Here is a 16,740-nt window from a genome sequence, read left to right as displayed (position 1 = left end):
AGAATCAGATAGAGCCTTCATAATATACCTTTAGGTGTCAGGTGCAAACATTCCTTTTCAACCAGGCCTTTGGCTGACTAACATCCTATACCCCTTTGTACAGGGGCAAAGACTATATCAAGAGTGTGCCGTGCCTGATGTGCTGAACCATTTGAGAGAGACCCCTGGTTGTCATGGAGGGCATGAAGTCCCGAGCTTACCCAGTGGTAGCCTCCACATGGATTTTGAAGTCACCCGGGACTATCATCCTGGGGTCCTCCAACAATACCCTAGAGGCCACTTTCGCCAGGGATTCTCAGGGATGCTTCTGGGCAACAGGATGGTCAGTAAACCAGCAGCATCCCCAATCTCTCTCTATGGCCTGGCTTCCAAGTGCAGATCCTCCAACCCTGTCCCAAGATCAAGAGGCTTTCTGGTCAAGGGGGTAGTGCTTTGATGGACAATAGCACACCTCCCTCCAAGTCCCCCCCCCCCAATTCTAGCCTAGCCTAGTGCTGTACTGAGTACCCAGGTGGACACAGCTGCATAAAGCAAGGCAACCCAACTCACTTATCTAAGTCACACTAATGCAGACTAAATCAGCCTGTTCATCCATGATCAAGTTATGGATGAGCATGGTCTTATTATGGATTGATCTGGCATTTAGCAACAGCAGCACCAACCCAGATTGCTCAGTGGATATGCTAACAGTACCTTCTAGAGGAGTGAGAAGGCTAGAACAAGGAGCAGAGACTAAACATCTAGGTCTGCATCCCAGATGGAAGTCAGACCCTCCAACTGTACCTCCCCCCCCCCCACTGAAATTGGAGTATCACTAAATAGCACGTCAGGAGAAAATGGTGGTACTTTCCAGTATCATCAAAAGAAGGACTCTTTGCACAACCTATTGCCCCTGCCCCCAGAGAAATTCCTACCCCACAGAAATATCAAGTAGTTTTTGCTTTAAATTCAAACCAACAGGCATTGGGGCCAGCTCTATTAGAGGAGAGCAAAATCCAGAAGTTATAGAAGAAATGCATAGGTTTCTTCCGAGAGCATAAACTCCTGATGCATCTTGTCATTGCCTCTCAGGAGAGCAGTACTAAAATTCCACTCATCATTTTATCATTCAGCTCAAATCTTCTTGGCTGTTTTTCACACCACAACATTTTGTGTGAAAAGCGACATTCTTTTCATTCTCGTTAAGAACCCGTTTTCTCTTAAGCTTCTAGGGGCTGTGGCTGGTCAGCTTGAGCCAAGATGGCAGACTCGTTTTGACAAGTGCGGGGCGAGTGAGAAACATGCCTCCTAAACCAGCCAATATAGCAATTCCTTTGCCAGTCCACTGCATGTCCACTTTGCAGAGCTATTAGCTCAAGCATTGGCCCAAGACATCAGACATGAAAAGATAAGAAGGGCCTGCTGGATCAGGCCACCTACTCCTGTAGCCTGTTCTCATAGCAGCCAAGCAGGACCAGAGGCAGTGTATAGTTAGAAGAGCAGTAGCCATCAATAGTCAATACCCTCTTCCTAGTCTCAGTCTTAAACCCCCAAAGAATGCTGTTAATTTAAAATATGAAATGATTATCACATTGTATTGTTTCTCCCAATCTAAGATGCCAGGGGATAATCTATTTAATATTTATTTACCTAATTTCCAACACTTTACAGGTTTCAAGGCCAGTACAATTATTATTGTACAAGTGGGGCATTAAGCCTCTGCCTCAGTGGGCAGCTAGTACTCACCACCCAATCTGGCTGGTCATTTTGGCCAGGAGCCCAAAGAACCTAAGAAGAGACTGCTGGTTCAGGCCAGTGGACCATCTAGTCCAGTATCCTGTTCGCACAGTGGCCAACCAGATACCTGTGGGAAACCCACAAGCAGGATTCAAGCACAAGAACAGTCTCCCTTTCTGTTGTTTGCAACAACAGGTATTCAGAAGAAATGCTGCCCCCAACTGCAGTGGCAGAGCACAGCCATTGTGACTAATAGCCCCTGATAGCCCTCTCCTCCTCCATGTATTTGGCTAATCCTCTTTCAAACCCATCTAAGTTGGTGGCCATCAGTGTAAGCCACAGAAGGCTGTGCTTTCTGGAGTGATTTGAATCCCCAGTTTTTCATACCTTTCCCCGTGCCCCTCACCACCCAATCTCTGTTTTTTTTTTAAAAAAAAAAGGGGGTGGAGGAAATGGGAGCATTTAGCAAACACAGTAATAAATTTGGAGAGCCTTGCAAACAAGCATCTAGAAAAGGCCACAACGGAAAAGATGGCTGTGTGTGTACGCCACACTTTTTTAATCACGTAATTGCTGAGTGACATTCAATTCGGTGGCCTTAAGTTTCTCTCTCTCCCCCCACCCCAAGCATCGGGCACCCGCTCCTCTCTACCTGGTTTACCCCCACATCCTCCACTTTGGCCTTTGAAGCGGGGGAGTGCCTTAACTACACTGAAATTTGGCCGGGCTTCTGCATCTTACAGTAGAGACACGCATGCAAACAATTGAAGTCTTTGAGAACAATGAAATATGCATGGCTATCTGTGACAGCCCTATAAAGCAGAGCAATTAGCCGCGTAATCCGAGAGAGCTGAGGCGGGTGGGCGGCCCGCGGTTCCCTATTAGTTAAATGCTTTTTGTATTTGCGCTTCCCATCAAATCAACTAACACTTCCTTTAATTGGTTCATGAATTATACAGCTCCTCCTGCATTATAATTTAATCACCAGTAAACATTCCTGGGGCCCCACTGTAAAATGGATCGCACTCATTAATTCGTTAATTTCAGCAGATGGAAGGGGAGAGCGCCCGATGTACGGTGTGGCAAAATACCGACCGCCTCCGGCAATGGAAGAAGGGGGGGCCGTTTAGGGTCTTTTTTCCCTTTTTTTAAAAAGGGCTGTCAGAAACTCAATCTGTGAGCTGTCAGCAGCCTGGACCCTTTCTCCCCCTGGCACCACTCCCCACTTTTGCTTCTGCCATCCCTCCCTTCTTCACCCCACCCACTGGCTGGAAGTGACTGACGGATTCATACGGAGCCTTGTCAACCCGTCTTTAAACATCAAGCCGGCGGGTAAACCGAACCCAATGTAAATTATTTCTTGTCTTAACGGGCGCCCGTCTCCCCCCCCCCCCCGTTTCTCTGTCCCCATGAATATTTCATGGTGGGCAGCATAAATATTAATTCTAATAGCTCTGCACGGTGGTTATTATTTCTGTCTTATGACAAATATTCATAAAATATTCAGCACCCTTTTTTGGAACACTTACACACTTGATTGTGAAATTTCCTTTTCTCTGGCTTCCTGGGGACGCGCCGAACATATTGGGGTTCTCTTGATGGACTGCTTTCCTCCCCACTCTTTCCCTCCCTCCTGCCTCTTAATTAATACTATGAAATATAAATATTTAATCCGATTTATTTTGCGTTTTCCCCAGAAGCGAACCCTATTAGGCTGGAGAGGTTCTGTTTGACAGTATTTAAATGGGGGAAATTTATTCCCTATTAGGAAATTGGTTACTCTTGACACGTGTGTAAAGTGACACATCATCGGCTCTTTTCCTCCCCCCCCTCCCTCTTTTGCATTTGCAATGTGTTTCCTTTTCTTCTTCAAAAAATTAAGACTATTCAAGGGCATAGATCTTGCCCCTGGAAAAGTTTCTGCCACTATCGTTTGGCCAAAGGGATTAACTTTGCTTTGTGGACACAGACAGTGTTAAAACGCTATTTCTTTATACTAATACTTGGCAATTTAAATAGCATTTTTCAGGTATTTAAAGCGGGGGGGGGGGGCGTTTCTATCTGAATGCTGCTGAATTACAACTCACATCAGCTCTCACTAAGCGTGGCTGATGGCCCAGGAAAGTGATGGGCCAAAGCAGTGACTTACCAAGGCCAGTGGATGAGGTTGTGGCCGAGATGACACCTGAACCTGGGACTTCTCAGCTTGCATTTCAGCTGTGCCAATTATCATCTTATTTTGATGTTAATGTAGAAAATTGGCACAGGTGATGTAGCCAAAACAAACATCTGCGTTCTGATGCTGTTCGGTTGTCTTGACCTGCTTTTCCCTCACCTTATGGCTGTAGCAATGAGAGGTTGTCTACTGGCCCTTGTGTGATGTCATCATATTTGTCCTTGACCAAACTTAGGCCTCTTCAGACAGCATGGTAGTCTTGGAAGGCGTCTGTTGGGGCTGCCGACCGAGAGCCAGGCAGGTAGGGAAGCAAGCAAGCCAGCTGACAATTCAGTAGGAGCCCCAACTGCAGGGTAGAAAGTCTGCTGGGCAGCCCAAGGGGAACATAAGAAGCTGCCATAGTGAGCCAGAGTTTTGGTCCTTCTATCTCAGTGCTGTCTACACTTACTGGAAGAAGCTCTCCAGGGTTTTAGGCAAGGAGTCTCCCAGCTCTACCTGGAGATATTGAGATGAGGTACATCCCTTCCCTGTATGTGTTCAGAATCATTTGCAGCATCACAAAAGTTCTTTCCCGGCATTGTACGGATCCTGATTATGCCTGTGGCTCCAACAGCAAAAGGCTCTGTCTTCTCTGCTCCCTTCCAAGCCACAGAAGCTCCCTCCTTGCCGAGACGAGCTGCGATTAAGCTCACAATTAGGGGAAATGGGGCCAGCTCAGTTGTCCACCGAAGGAGCTCCCTGCTGCTGCCATCTTTATTCCTGATCTGTGAAGTGCCATTGGAGCAAACTCTGGGGGGAATCTGACAATGATGGAATAACAAACGAGAGAGAGGAGGAGGAGGCAGAGAATAAAAATGAGAGAGGTGGTGTGTGTGTGTGTGTGTTTGCATGAAGAGATGTGATGTCATTTCAAGAGCAGTTGCTGATGCCACCAGTTCCTAGCCTCTTTCTTTTTTTAAAAGTGGGGCATTATGAGCAATTTCTCTATAGAAACTTTACGGACATCTTGAAAAGCCTTTAAAATGTTTGCATTGCCTGTGCTTCCCCTCCCCCCGTATGCTTATATAACACCCCCTCAGTGGATGATGGGTTGTATTCAGTGCTTTATGCAGAACAGACATCAAATTAGTGGGTATGGTTCACTTAGATCTGGTAATTTCAGTGGGTTTGCTCATTGGCTACAACCAGATATTCCTGATTCCTAGCAGATTTGGTGACCGGAACGGGGTGGGGAGGAGGATTAGACTGGACATGTTTGCCCTGAAGCTGATTGATCCCCTATATAATATTATCAGAACAAAGTTGTATATGTTCAGGATTTGGTAAGATAAGAGAGAGACTTCTCCTGCATGAAGGCCATGTCAGTTTTTCCGCTTTGAAGTACAAAAAGCTGTGAATCAGTTGGGCAGACTGTGATGTCCTGAATAGGCTCTTTCCCCCTTCTTCAGTTTGCCAGTCATAAGACTCAGCAAAGAGGAGAGCCTGGTAACACTAAACTGTAGTTTGGCTGTAACCACAGTTACCAAGTTCCCATTGAGAACTGTGGTTAGTTTAAAAGCTGGAGCAGATTCTCCTTGCATTTTTGTATACATCACTTGGCTAGAGAGGACTGCATTGCAAAATTTGGAGAAGTGTGAATTTTGAAGGAGGGCTGTGTTACAGTTTATGTATTGTATCACAAAGTGTGGATTTGAACGTGAACTGCATCAAATCCTTCCTTCCTAATTAGAAGCAGAAGGTGCAAGGCAGAGCAGGAAGTGTGTCTGTGGGAACCTCTTAAGCTATTCACTCTGCAGTGTCACCGTAGATCAAGGGGGGGGGGAGCCCTTGGCCCTCCAGATATTCCTGAACTGTTGTCATCATCCCAGGCCTTCCTGGCTAAGGTTGATGGGAATTGTAGTCTAGCAACATCTGGAACACCAAAGATTCCCTGCACCTGCCCTAGATGACAGCCTTACACGGCTAAGAAGGAAGACTGGATTTCACCGCCTCTTTCCTCTCTGTGGATATATATTGTTCTGGGGCCATGGCAAGGCAGGCCTGGAACATTTGGCAATTGTATAGTTAACAGCAGTAATCTCTCTCTCTCCCTCTCAGGTTTAGGCACAGCTGGGGGAAGTTGTGGCATTATCAGTTATGCTCCCATTTTAAGCAAGGATCAGCCAGTGCCCCCCACGCCCCCACCCCCCGCCGAGTGCAGAGCATGCAGAATGGAAAGCAGGCAGCTGGTCCCTGCTTACCAAGGGGAAGATGTATAGGCTATTTTAGCAAATTGAGAACAAGATGAATGGCCTTCTATTTTTGAAAGTTGCTGTCTCACAATAAAAGCAGAAGTTTAAAAGTAGCTTTTAACCAGAGGAGGCTGGTCCATTAGGGCATATAGGGGCACTGCCCCACCAACCACAGCCCTCCTGTGCCCCTCTACCCCACCTGCCTGCTTTTTCTCTTTAGGGGTTGGCTCTGCCAGCCAGCTTCTTCCTCCATGGTTTCAGTGCTGCCCTTGTAGAACTCATCAGGGAGGAGGATGGGGACAGAACTAGAATGAGTTGGCCCCACCTCTGATTGCTTCCAGCCTCACCTGTCATTGGCTCTGTCTCTGTCTACTGGCAGGGTCACTGCCTTCTGCCCTACAAGGTCCCAATGGGCAACAACCACCACTAAAAACATGAGAAGAGCCTTGCTGGATGAGGCCAATGGCCCATCTAGTCCAACATCCTGTTCTCCCAAGACCCAAGAATAACAGCTCTCTCCCCTCCTAGTATTCAGAAGCATTACTGCCTCCAACTGGAGGCAGTTTAGCCAGAATGACTCATAGCCATTATCTTCCTCCATGAATTTGTCCAATCCTCTTATAAAGCCATCCAAGTTGGTGGCCGTCACCAACTCACTTCCTGTTGAAGTGAGTTCCATAGTTTAGCACCCAGGAGTTCCAACTTGTGCCCACAAGAATGTTCCCGTTCCATCTGGTCCACATCCAACAGATTTCCATTGTCCACCCCAGGGCCCAAATCAACATTAAGCATCCCAGTCTGATTGCATCCACTCCTGATATCTATGCGGATACCTGCTCTACACACGTAGAAAGAACACTATACATTTTTGGGAGGGAGGGCATTTATAGGGCACTTATTAACCATGCCCGCTGGGGCTGGTTCAAAAATTTTAAACAGTAAAAATCTATAAAAGCTAAAATAATTGGGGAAGGGCTGTAGTTCAGTGGTAGAGCAAAACTTAGTTGGATACAACTCTTTGTAATTAATTTTTAGCAGACAGTGGGAGTAATAATGTAGGTTTAGTGGAAGCTGAACCCTAGCAGAATGGAAACAGTGCTGATTGTGAAGAACGGAGGACTGGATGGAAATTGCTGCCTGCTTACATCCGTATGCTCCCCGCCCCCCCCCGGCCCCCGCAAGCACCTGCTGCTCTTCCTAATAGTGGGGCTGGAGCTGTCCTCTGTTCTCCAGCTCCGAATCTTCTGCTCAGGAAACCAAACTGATTATCCCTGGAGACCAGTAAATAGGATGGGCTGTGCAGTTCTGGCAGCATGGAAAGATGCCTTGTAATCCTCTTCAGAATGTGGTTGTTTGTTTGTTTATTAAATTTGTATACTGCGCTTCATCCAAAGATCACAGGGTAGTTCGCAACATAAAAACACAAAATGAAAACCCGAAACATATAATAAAACGAAAACAAAAGTGAACGAACCAATAACCCCTCTCCCACAGACACATTTAAATGGCCTCCTTCTTCAACTGCTGGGTGATGCTGGGATATAGTAGGGCAGGCTTCCTCAACCTCATCCCTCCAGATCTTTTTGGCCTACAACTCCCATGATCCCTAGCTAGCAGGACCAGTGGTCAGGGATGATGGGAATTGTAGTCTCAAAGCATCTGGAGTGCCGAGTTTGAGGAAGCCTGTAGTAGGGGCTTGGTGATGGCTTGTCCCTTGCTTGTCCCATTGACCCTCCAGGTGTTACTAGACTACAGCGCCCATGATCTCAGACCATTGGCCATGCTTCCTGGGGCTGATGGAAGCTGTTGTTCAGCAAAACCCGGAAGGCCAAACGATGGTCAAAGGCCTGGAAACGATGCCTTATGAAGAACGGCTAAGGAAGCGGGGCATGTTTAGCCTGGAGAAGAGGAGGTTAAGGGGTGATATGATAGCCATGTTCAAATATATAAAAGGATGTCACATAGAGGAGGGAGAAAGGTTGTTTTCTGCTGCTCCAGAGAAGCGGACACGGAGCAATGGTTCCAAACTACAAGAAAAGAGATTCCACCTAAACATTAGTAGGAACTTCCTGACAGTAAGAGCTGTTCGACAGTGGAATTTGCTGCCAAGGAGTGTGGTGGAGTCTCCTTCTTTGGAGGTCTTTAAGCAGAGGCTTGACAACCATATGTCAGGAGTGCTCTGATGGTGTTTCCTGCTTGGCAGGGGGTTGGACTCGATGGCCCTTGTGGTCTCTTCCAACTCTATGATTCTATGATTCTATGATTCCCCTATGGCTGATTTAGGCAATGAACACGTCTGAGTCAGGAATTACCCACCTGACTCCCTACAACACCCCCCCTCCCTCTGCTTGTCTTTATTGCTGACACCAGACTGAATAATAAAACACACTTTCTCCACACACAAAATGTGTATTTCCGACAAGGCTCTTCCACTGTTCATCTTCCTGGCAGCTTCTTACGAGGGGTGGGTCTTTGGCTTTTCCTTCTCAGTTTCCTGCTACATTTCTCTTTTTCTCAACTTAGTGACTATGAGTAGCGACAAGGCTCCTTGATATGGCAGGTTATAATCCTTTCCTTCTTTTTTTGTTTTGTTTTGTTTATTTTGGAAAATAATAGGGGGAGCCGTATCAATTATCAGGACTGTATAAGCAGACATTGTTGCCCCCCCCCCCCGTGTGCGCCTTTCCCTGCCTTCTGCTAGAATATTCATCTCAATACACTTTATCACTAGTTACCTGTTGTGACAATCACAATTCTAGACGGTTGTTGGGCAACAGAAACAAAGCAGAAACAAAATGTTTGGAGTGTAAAGGATAAAAGACTGTTGAAAACTGTTATATTCTCCTCCTGTCTTTGGAATCATTGAGATCTTCTGCTTTTTTTATTTTTAATGCTGGGCTGAGGTGTGTGGGTTTTTTTGTGGGTTTTTTTTTAACTCAATGCAAGTGGAAGTCATTATCTGTAAACATTTGAAGAGCCAGCGAGATGATTTTCATAACTTTAAGTTCTACAAAGGAGCCAAATAATCTTGCTACGTGCATGCCACGATGATAGAACCCTCCGGCTTTCATCTGATCTGATTCTCCCCAGTAAGGATAAAATGTTCCCTTTGGTGAATGTCTAAAGCTTACACTAACCGGTCTGAGAGGCACATGCATGCACCCCCCCCCCAAATGAATTGAAATGAAATATAAAAACTAAGCAGTATAGCCTTGAAGCCAGCCGCAGGGAGAAATTGCATTCTGAGGAAAGCCAGCAAAATATCCTATTCCCCACCGCCCAGAATAAAATAAAAGTTCATTTCTACAAAGAATTTGGAGTGGATTAGGGAAGAGGAGAAAGACAGAAAGCTAAATAATAAACAGGAGATTTCCCCCTCTTCCAAGTTACCTCTTCCAATATCCTTTCGGTAAAGATATTTCCTGCATTATGAAGTTTGAGGCATGAGAAATCCTGGGATGCACTTCATACTTCAGGGTTGAAAAGTGGTGGCTGTAGTAATGAATGAGCATAAAAAATTCCCCTTCATATAGTAAAGAAGTGAGAGAGGGTTAACATAGTCATCTCCCTCAAGTGCTGGCCTACTACACACGGGGGGCTTTGGGCTCAGGGGAGCATCTGAAAATAGGAGCACACACAGTCAGTTGGGATAGCCCAGGAGTGTAAGTCTTGGTGCTTTTCTCCCAAGGGTCAAAATGATATACATGATGAATGAGTGGTGGAACAGATTGCCCCTCTTCAGCCTGCGGGTGGGGCAGTTCCAGATTCAAATGCTCCTCTCAGTTCTTTCACTTACACACCATGCAAAGAGAAAACTAGGAGATCAAGGACAAAAGTTCAATCTTGGCCTTCGTTGTGCTCATTTTAAATAGATAAACAATATTTATGTGTGGCAGGGCGTTTTTAATATTGGGGTGCATTTAAAAATATGTACCGTATCTCCCTCAACTGGCAATGATACAGGCCAGATTTCTTCCAGCTCATCCCTCTGTGTAGATTAGACTTTAAGGCATGCTCAGAAACAAAATCTAGGGAAGGAGCCAGCACAGGAAGGAACTCTGGCACATCCTCTGTGGAGAGGTCTCCTGCCTTTCCTTCCTTTGAAACCCCAGGTTCAAATGGACTGAGCTTCCTGGGCTCCATGAGGGCTTACTGGTAATGCCTAAAGAAGGATAATAGCCCAACATAAGAACAGCCCTTTTGCATCAGGCCAATGATCCCATCTAGTCCATCGTCTTGTTCTCACAGGGGCTGAACAGATGCCCGAATGGGAAGCCAGCAAGCACTTGTGATCTCCAGCAGCTGGCATTCAGAGACATCACTGCCTCTGAGAGTGGAGGTAGCACACAGCCATCGTGGCTAGTAGACATTGATAGCCCTTTCCTCAATGAACCTGCCTGATCCTCTTTTATTTATTTTTTATTTTTTAAAATATTTTTATTAATTTTACAGAATACAGAGATACAGAAAAGAAAAACAGATAAAAGAAAAAGAATATAAAAGTTTCAAATTGATCCTCTTTTAAAGCCGTCCAAGTTGGTGGCCATAACTGCCTCCTGTGGGAGCAAGTTCCCCAGTTTAACTCTTAGTTTCAGTTCCTTTCCTAATGATCCTTAGCATGGAATTCACCTTTTTCAAAGCTGTGACACTCCAGTTTGCCTTGAAGGCCACCATTTTAATGATGCTCCAATGAGGGCAATGTGGGAAATTAAAATGGCACCTAGACACAGAACTTTGGTGCTGCTGGGAACATTCCATCCAGATAGCACCACAAGGGTCCCTTTGATGGAAGAGAAATCCTCTCTCTTAACTTGGAGGCTGATTGAGAGGGACCGCAGCATCCAAAAGGCTTCTGCAGGTTAGAGGACCAAGTACATCAGGTGACGGGAACAGACCCTGGCCTTGGACCGAGGCAGCTTCTTGTATTGTTAATCAAAGATCATTATTATTTAGGATACAGTATGCCCGCAACTGGGTGCATTTAATTTGTGTGCATGGCAAACAACTACAACAACAAAAAACCCTATTAAAAATCAAAAAGGGGGCAGAAACGGGTGCAAATGACTTTGGCAGTCCCACCTGCCACAGAACCCAACGAGTTTTGACTATACGTGATTTTGGCATTAGGCTTGATCCCTGGAATAAGTTGTGGGCCTACCGTATAGGAAGAATTCAGCTGTTCTCAAAAAACAGTCAGTGTGCTATTGCTAGTGGCATTAACTGAACATTTCCCCCTCTCCACTCTCTTCATAGGGTGTTTTTCCTGCACATCACACCTGAGTCCATTCTGGAGCGCCTGTGTTACCGTATGCTTGACCCAGTCACTGGAGAAAGGTTAGTAGCACCAATGCAAGTGTGCTGGGGATAGTTTCCCTGCTTTGGAAAATTTATCCAAATCTAGGGGGGCGGCGTGTTTTTTGTTTTTGTTTTGCAGAATACAGTTCACTTTTTGAAAGGATGTCTGGTCCAAATGCAATTCAAAGACAGCCCTGAGTTACCCTTCTCAACAGACAGCCTCACCTGGACAGCAGACTGAGCAGGCATATGCACCTAGTCACAGCCTTCGCCACTAGGGCGAGATGAATTTCCATTGGAATGACAGTAACCGTGTCTGCATTTGCATTTACTCCAGGGGTGGGTCACCCTTCTTAAGCTGAAAATCTGCCTTCCCTTCTAGACAACCTTGCAAGGGCTGCATGCCAGTGATGGGAGGAGCCAGAGGCAAATGTGGGCAGATCAACCAGTGTCAGTTTTCGCATTTACACAGTAAGCTATTTGCATCACACGCTCACACACACTGCTCTGTCCTCCATCCAGACAAGCAAGAGAAAGGGAATTTACCTTTGGGGTTAGACTGTAAATTTGAATCCAAGACTTGCCATTTAAAAACAAAAAAATCTTTGTTCAGGGGCCAGAAAACTGTAGGCCAAGCCTCCCCAGCTTTGGTTGATTTAATTGTGAGCACTTTTGCCAACAATTTTCCTGTGTTTTTAAAGAGTATTTTTTCTGAATTATGGCTATATGTTGTTGTCAGGGGTTCAGAAGGAGAGACACAGAAGGGGGAGCAAATGGAGAGTGAGGAGGAGGAGTACGAGGGGGGAGCAGGCAGTGACAGTGGAAAGAGTTATTCCACAAGCCTCTCCAGCGAATCGGAGGACTCACAGAAGGGAGCGCCGATGGCCAGGGCGAGGGGGATTCCAGGGGGGAAGCCCCAGGAGGAAGGGGCCAGCGGGGAGTCCCTGAGCAGCAGTTGGAAATCAGGACCAGCTTCCCCACCAGAGCGCAGTGGGGAGGGGGAGTCCCAGGAATCGGGACCAGTGCTCTCACCACCAGCGGGAGGAGAGGAGTCAGGTTTGGTCACGCCCACATCAGGGTAGGAGACTGGGTGTGGTTAGCAGCCCAGGCAGTTCCCCAGAGGGATCACTCTCAGGGTTTGGCACGGGGGGATCTTATTGGTGGGAGGACCAACCCGAAGTGGGCTGGCGCAGAGACATGCCGAAGGGACCCTGGGAAGTGGAGTCACCTCAGGCGACAGAGGGAGAGGGGGTCTTGGGTGATTTGGGGGCGGCTTCAGATTTCGAACACACCGCCCAGGAGATGGAAGTGGAGGAATTCGCCGTCGACGAGCCCATGGAGGACTTCCCGGACTTATCACGCTGGATGCACGCCTCGGGGGACGAACTGTATCCTGAAATTACCCCCACAACACTGGAGCACCCGGAACCCGCACCTGAAGAGGGGGAGGGGGGAAGGGGGGGCTTCGAGGGGGGATGGATGTCAGGGGTTCAGAAGGAGAGACACAGGAGGGGGAGCAAATGGAGAGTGAGGAGGAGGAGTACGAGGGGGGAGCAGGCAGTGACAGTGGAAAGAGTTATTCCACAAGCCTCTCCAGCGAATCGGAGGACTCACAGAAGGGAGCGCCGATGGCCAGGGCGAGGGGGGTTCCAGGGGGGAAGCCCCAGGAGGAAGGGGCCAGCGGGGAGTCCCTGAGCAGCAGTTGGAAATCAGGACCAGCTTCCTCACCAGAGCGCAGTGGGGAGGGGGAGTCCCAGGAATCGGGACCAGTGCTCTCACCACCAGCGGGAGGAGAGGAGTCAGGTTTGGTCACGCCCACATCAGGAAGCGGGGAAACGGTCAGAAGGAAGGTTACCGGCTGGGCGCGTGCGCCAAGTTCAAATGTACAGGCGAGCGGCACAGCAGGGAGCCCGGGTAGGGAGCCAGGTCCTAAAGCCCGCCGGAAGGAAGGGGAAGACCAAGGGGGGTCAGCGTCAGAAGAGTCCAGGAAGGAGGAGACCCCAGAGGGCAGAAAGACCCAGCGAAGGAAAGAACAGTGTAGGAGGTGGAGCCGGGCGAGGATCTTAAACTGGTGTGGGAGGAGCAGTGAGTCAGAGGGGACTTAGCCGGTCTAGCGTTGAGACGTGGGTCTGCGCACCCAGAGCCTTGAAATGGAAACTAAACTTCAATAAAGACTTTGTATATTATATCCACCGGGCGTTGGTCCTCTGTGAGCTGGGATCTAGAGGCAGACCTGACAGTTGTTATGTCAGCATTGGGGAACCTGTGGCTCTCCAGATGTTGCTCGACTCCAACTCCCAGCATCCCCTGACCATTGGCCATGCTGGCTGGAGCTGTTGGGAGTCCCACAATATATGGAGGGCTACACAGTTGCTGATCGAAGAAGAGGTGCTCCCCTCTCTCAAATGAGAGACTGCTCTTCTAAAGAGAAGCATCCTTCCATGTATTACATGCAGTAGGGAATGCTGTTTATTAAAACAGGTGTGATGGACTCCGTGGCCTTCCAGATGTTGTTGTACTTCAACTCCCTTCATCCCTGGACCATTGGCTGTTGTGGCTACAGGGGCTGGAAGGTCACAGGTTCCCCATTCCTGCTGTCACCAGAACACTCTTAAAAAGGTAGGGTAGAGCTTCGTCTCTGAGCTTTTTACTGTTCTGCCCCATTTCCAGGTACCACACACTGTACCAACCGGCAGCCTCCAAGGAAGCCAGTGAACGCCTCCTGATACATCCGAGGGACTTGGAAGAGGCTGTGAAACTCAAAGTGGACGCTTACTTGAGGATCGCCGAAGGCTTGGAGACTGTATTCGAAGATGCCATTTTCATCAATGGCGACCAAGACCCTCAGACAGTATTTGAGTACATCGAAAGCTACATTGTCAATCCCCGACCCACCACCCTAGGCTTCCCACTACAAATGGCTTGAAGTGTCTTCTTGAAAATGATTAGGCAAGTGCTTGGCTTGGCTTTGTTTTACGTTGTTTTCCTTTACTTTTTTAAAATAATTTTTAAAATTATTTTCAAATTTTGCAAACAACAATTAAAAAGAAAAACAAAACAGTACACATATCCCATTGGACTTCCCTCCCCCCTTTTGTGGATCCATATATATATACAAGAAGATGCAGGGGGGAAATATCTATCTATCTTTATATCTGTCTGTCTGTCTGTCTGTCTATCTATCTATCTATCTATCTATCTATCTATCTATCTATCTATCCCCTTTTGTGGATCCATATATATATATATATATATATATATATATATATATATATCTCCATATGTGTGTGTGTGCGCGCGCGTATCCCCTGCATTTTACACCCACCCACACCCTGCATATATATCTCCACAAAAGGGATATATATATATATATATATATATATATATATATATATATATCCCATGCATTATATATATATAATTACCATCCTTAACTGTTCCTTATTTCAAAATTTTAATTACATGTTTTACATCAATCCTGCACTAACCTTTGCTTTAAGCTACCCCACCCCCTCTACCCAGGAGGTTGCAGACGCTCAACGGGGCCAGGAAACACAAGTTCCCCACAGCCTACAAAACCCTCAATGGATTCCTTATAATAAGAGCGGGGAACTTGGGGCCCTCCAGATTGGTCAGGCTGCTGGTGTGGGGCTGATGGGAGTTGGAGTCAAACAATATCTGGAGGGCCAGTTTCCTCACCAATGACTTGGGTATCATAAACTTTCAGGATCCCCTGGGCCTGGTATATATAGCAGAACTGTGAGTGCTTCCTCCTGCCTTTGGCTAATCAGTGGAGCAGGGTCTTTTGGCTCCACCTACTCAGGTCACCAATCTCAGGGCTAGAGATAAGGCACCTTCCTGATCTAGATTTAAGTGTTGCTGCAAACAGCCCTGCTTCTTACAAGAGGGTGGGGAACCTGTAGCTCTCCATCCCAACCATTGCCCTGCTGGCTGAGGCTGATAGGAGTTGGGAGTCTGATAGGAGTCTGATAGGAGTTAGGAGTCCCACTTTGATCTAAGAAGAGGCATTGTCTCTCACATGGAATGCCTCTTCTAAATAGAGACATTCTTCCCCTCTCTGCATGCACTAGGGAATGCTGCTCCTTAGATCAGGAATGGGAGACGTGTGACCCTCCAGATGTTGTTGAAGTTGGGTGTGTAACATCTGGAATGCTGCAGGTTCCTCAAACCTGACCTAAAATAGGCGGCAGCAGACTGCTAGTATCCATATGTTGAGAGTTAGACCTGAGAGCATCCAGTTGGACTAGAAACCCCCACCTCCTCCTGTAAATTTGATGTTTTGTTTTCCCAAGAGAAATTAAAGGGGTGGTAACATTCTTGATTATCAACCAAACAGGATTTTTCTCTTTTCTTTTTTTGGATTTTTGTGTCCTGCTAATTCCCATGGCTCAGTGACAGAAGAAAAACCTCTCCCCCACCCCATCCTGTCCTTTCCTATATGGATGATTGTTCAAGGCAAGCTGTAAATCTAATTCCTCCCAAATTTTGCCTGATGTGTTCTTGGGTCAGAAGATTGTAGAACAGACTATTAAAAGCTCTCTGAACTTACGTTCCAGCCTCCTTATTGTGTGATGTTGGCCGACTTGCGCTGGAAGAAAAAAAATTAAAAGGTGCCATTGAAATGTTGGGGGAAGGAGGAAAACAGAACATAAAAGCCTTTTATAAAGGAAATGATAAATAATAATGGAAACAAACAATGGGGCCATAATCCTGTCTCAGAGCCAGACATATTTGGGGGAAGCGTCTGTGCATCTCATAGCAGATGGCTGATGGACTCCAGTTGTGCCCTTTTGGTGACACCAGGCGTCTTCTTTGGTGGAGGGGGCCAGGATCCTGCTGAGTCAGCAGGTGTTTGAGTGGGACTCCAGAGAACCCATGAACTGTCTGTTTGAGCTAGAAGTTCCCTTTCCTTTCCAGCAGGTCGTCTCTCCGGTCTTTAGCCAATGACCTAAGGAATTTATCTATACACTGCCACATCGCTTCTGACCAAAGGAATGGAGAGCATGAATTGAACCATGCAGGCCCAGGCAGCCTCTGCACTAAAAGGCCCCCAATAGGTCCATCTTTCTCTATAGTCCACGGTTGGCTGTCTTTTTCAGCCCGAGGGCCACACTCCCTTCAGGGCAACTTGCTGAGCACCATGTGCTAGTGGTGAGCAGAGTCAGAGGCAAATGTGGATTTTACACATTGTGCAGTAGGCCAGTTTCTACACAGACTCACACACCCCTCTCTCAAAACAAAATAAAAAAATTCCTTCCAGTAGCACCTTAAAGACCAACTAAGTTAGTTCTAGGTATGAGC

General features: G+C 47.0%; 1 protein-coding gene across 5 annotated transcripts in view; it reads left to right on the top strand.

The window, feature by feature from the left end:
• Positions 1-15,987, top strand: part of AK8 (adenylate kinase 8) — a 103,883-nt gene extending 87,896 nt beyond the window's left edge. For 4 of the 5 annotated variants that reach the window (XM_081847148.1, XM_081847147.1, XM_081847149.1 and 1 more), the window contains 2 exons: positions 11,377-11,457; positions 14,089-15,987. In XM_081847148.1, coding sequence (XP_081703274.1) covers positions 11,377-11,457; positions 14,089-14,344 — 337 coding nt within the window. In that variant the 3' untranslated portion in view covers positions 14,345-15,987. The remainder of the gene's footprint in view (positions 1-11,376; positions 11,458-14,088) is intronic. The other variant, XR_014152540.1, reaches the window with a different exon arrangement.
• The last annotated feature ends 753 nt before the right edge of the window (positions 15,988-16,740 follow it).

Source organism: Podarcis erhardii, assembly GCF_964252035.2.
Source record: "Podarcis erhardii genome assembly, chromosome: Z".
Taxonomy (NCBI): Eukaryota; Metazoa; Chordata; class Lepidosauria; order Squamata; family Lacertidae; genus Podarcis; species Podarcis erhardii.
The sequence above is the reverse complement of the archived record's forward strand: the minus strand, read 5'-3'. Positions and strand labels throughout refer to the sequence as shown.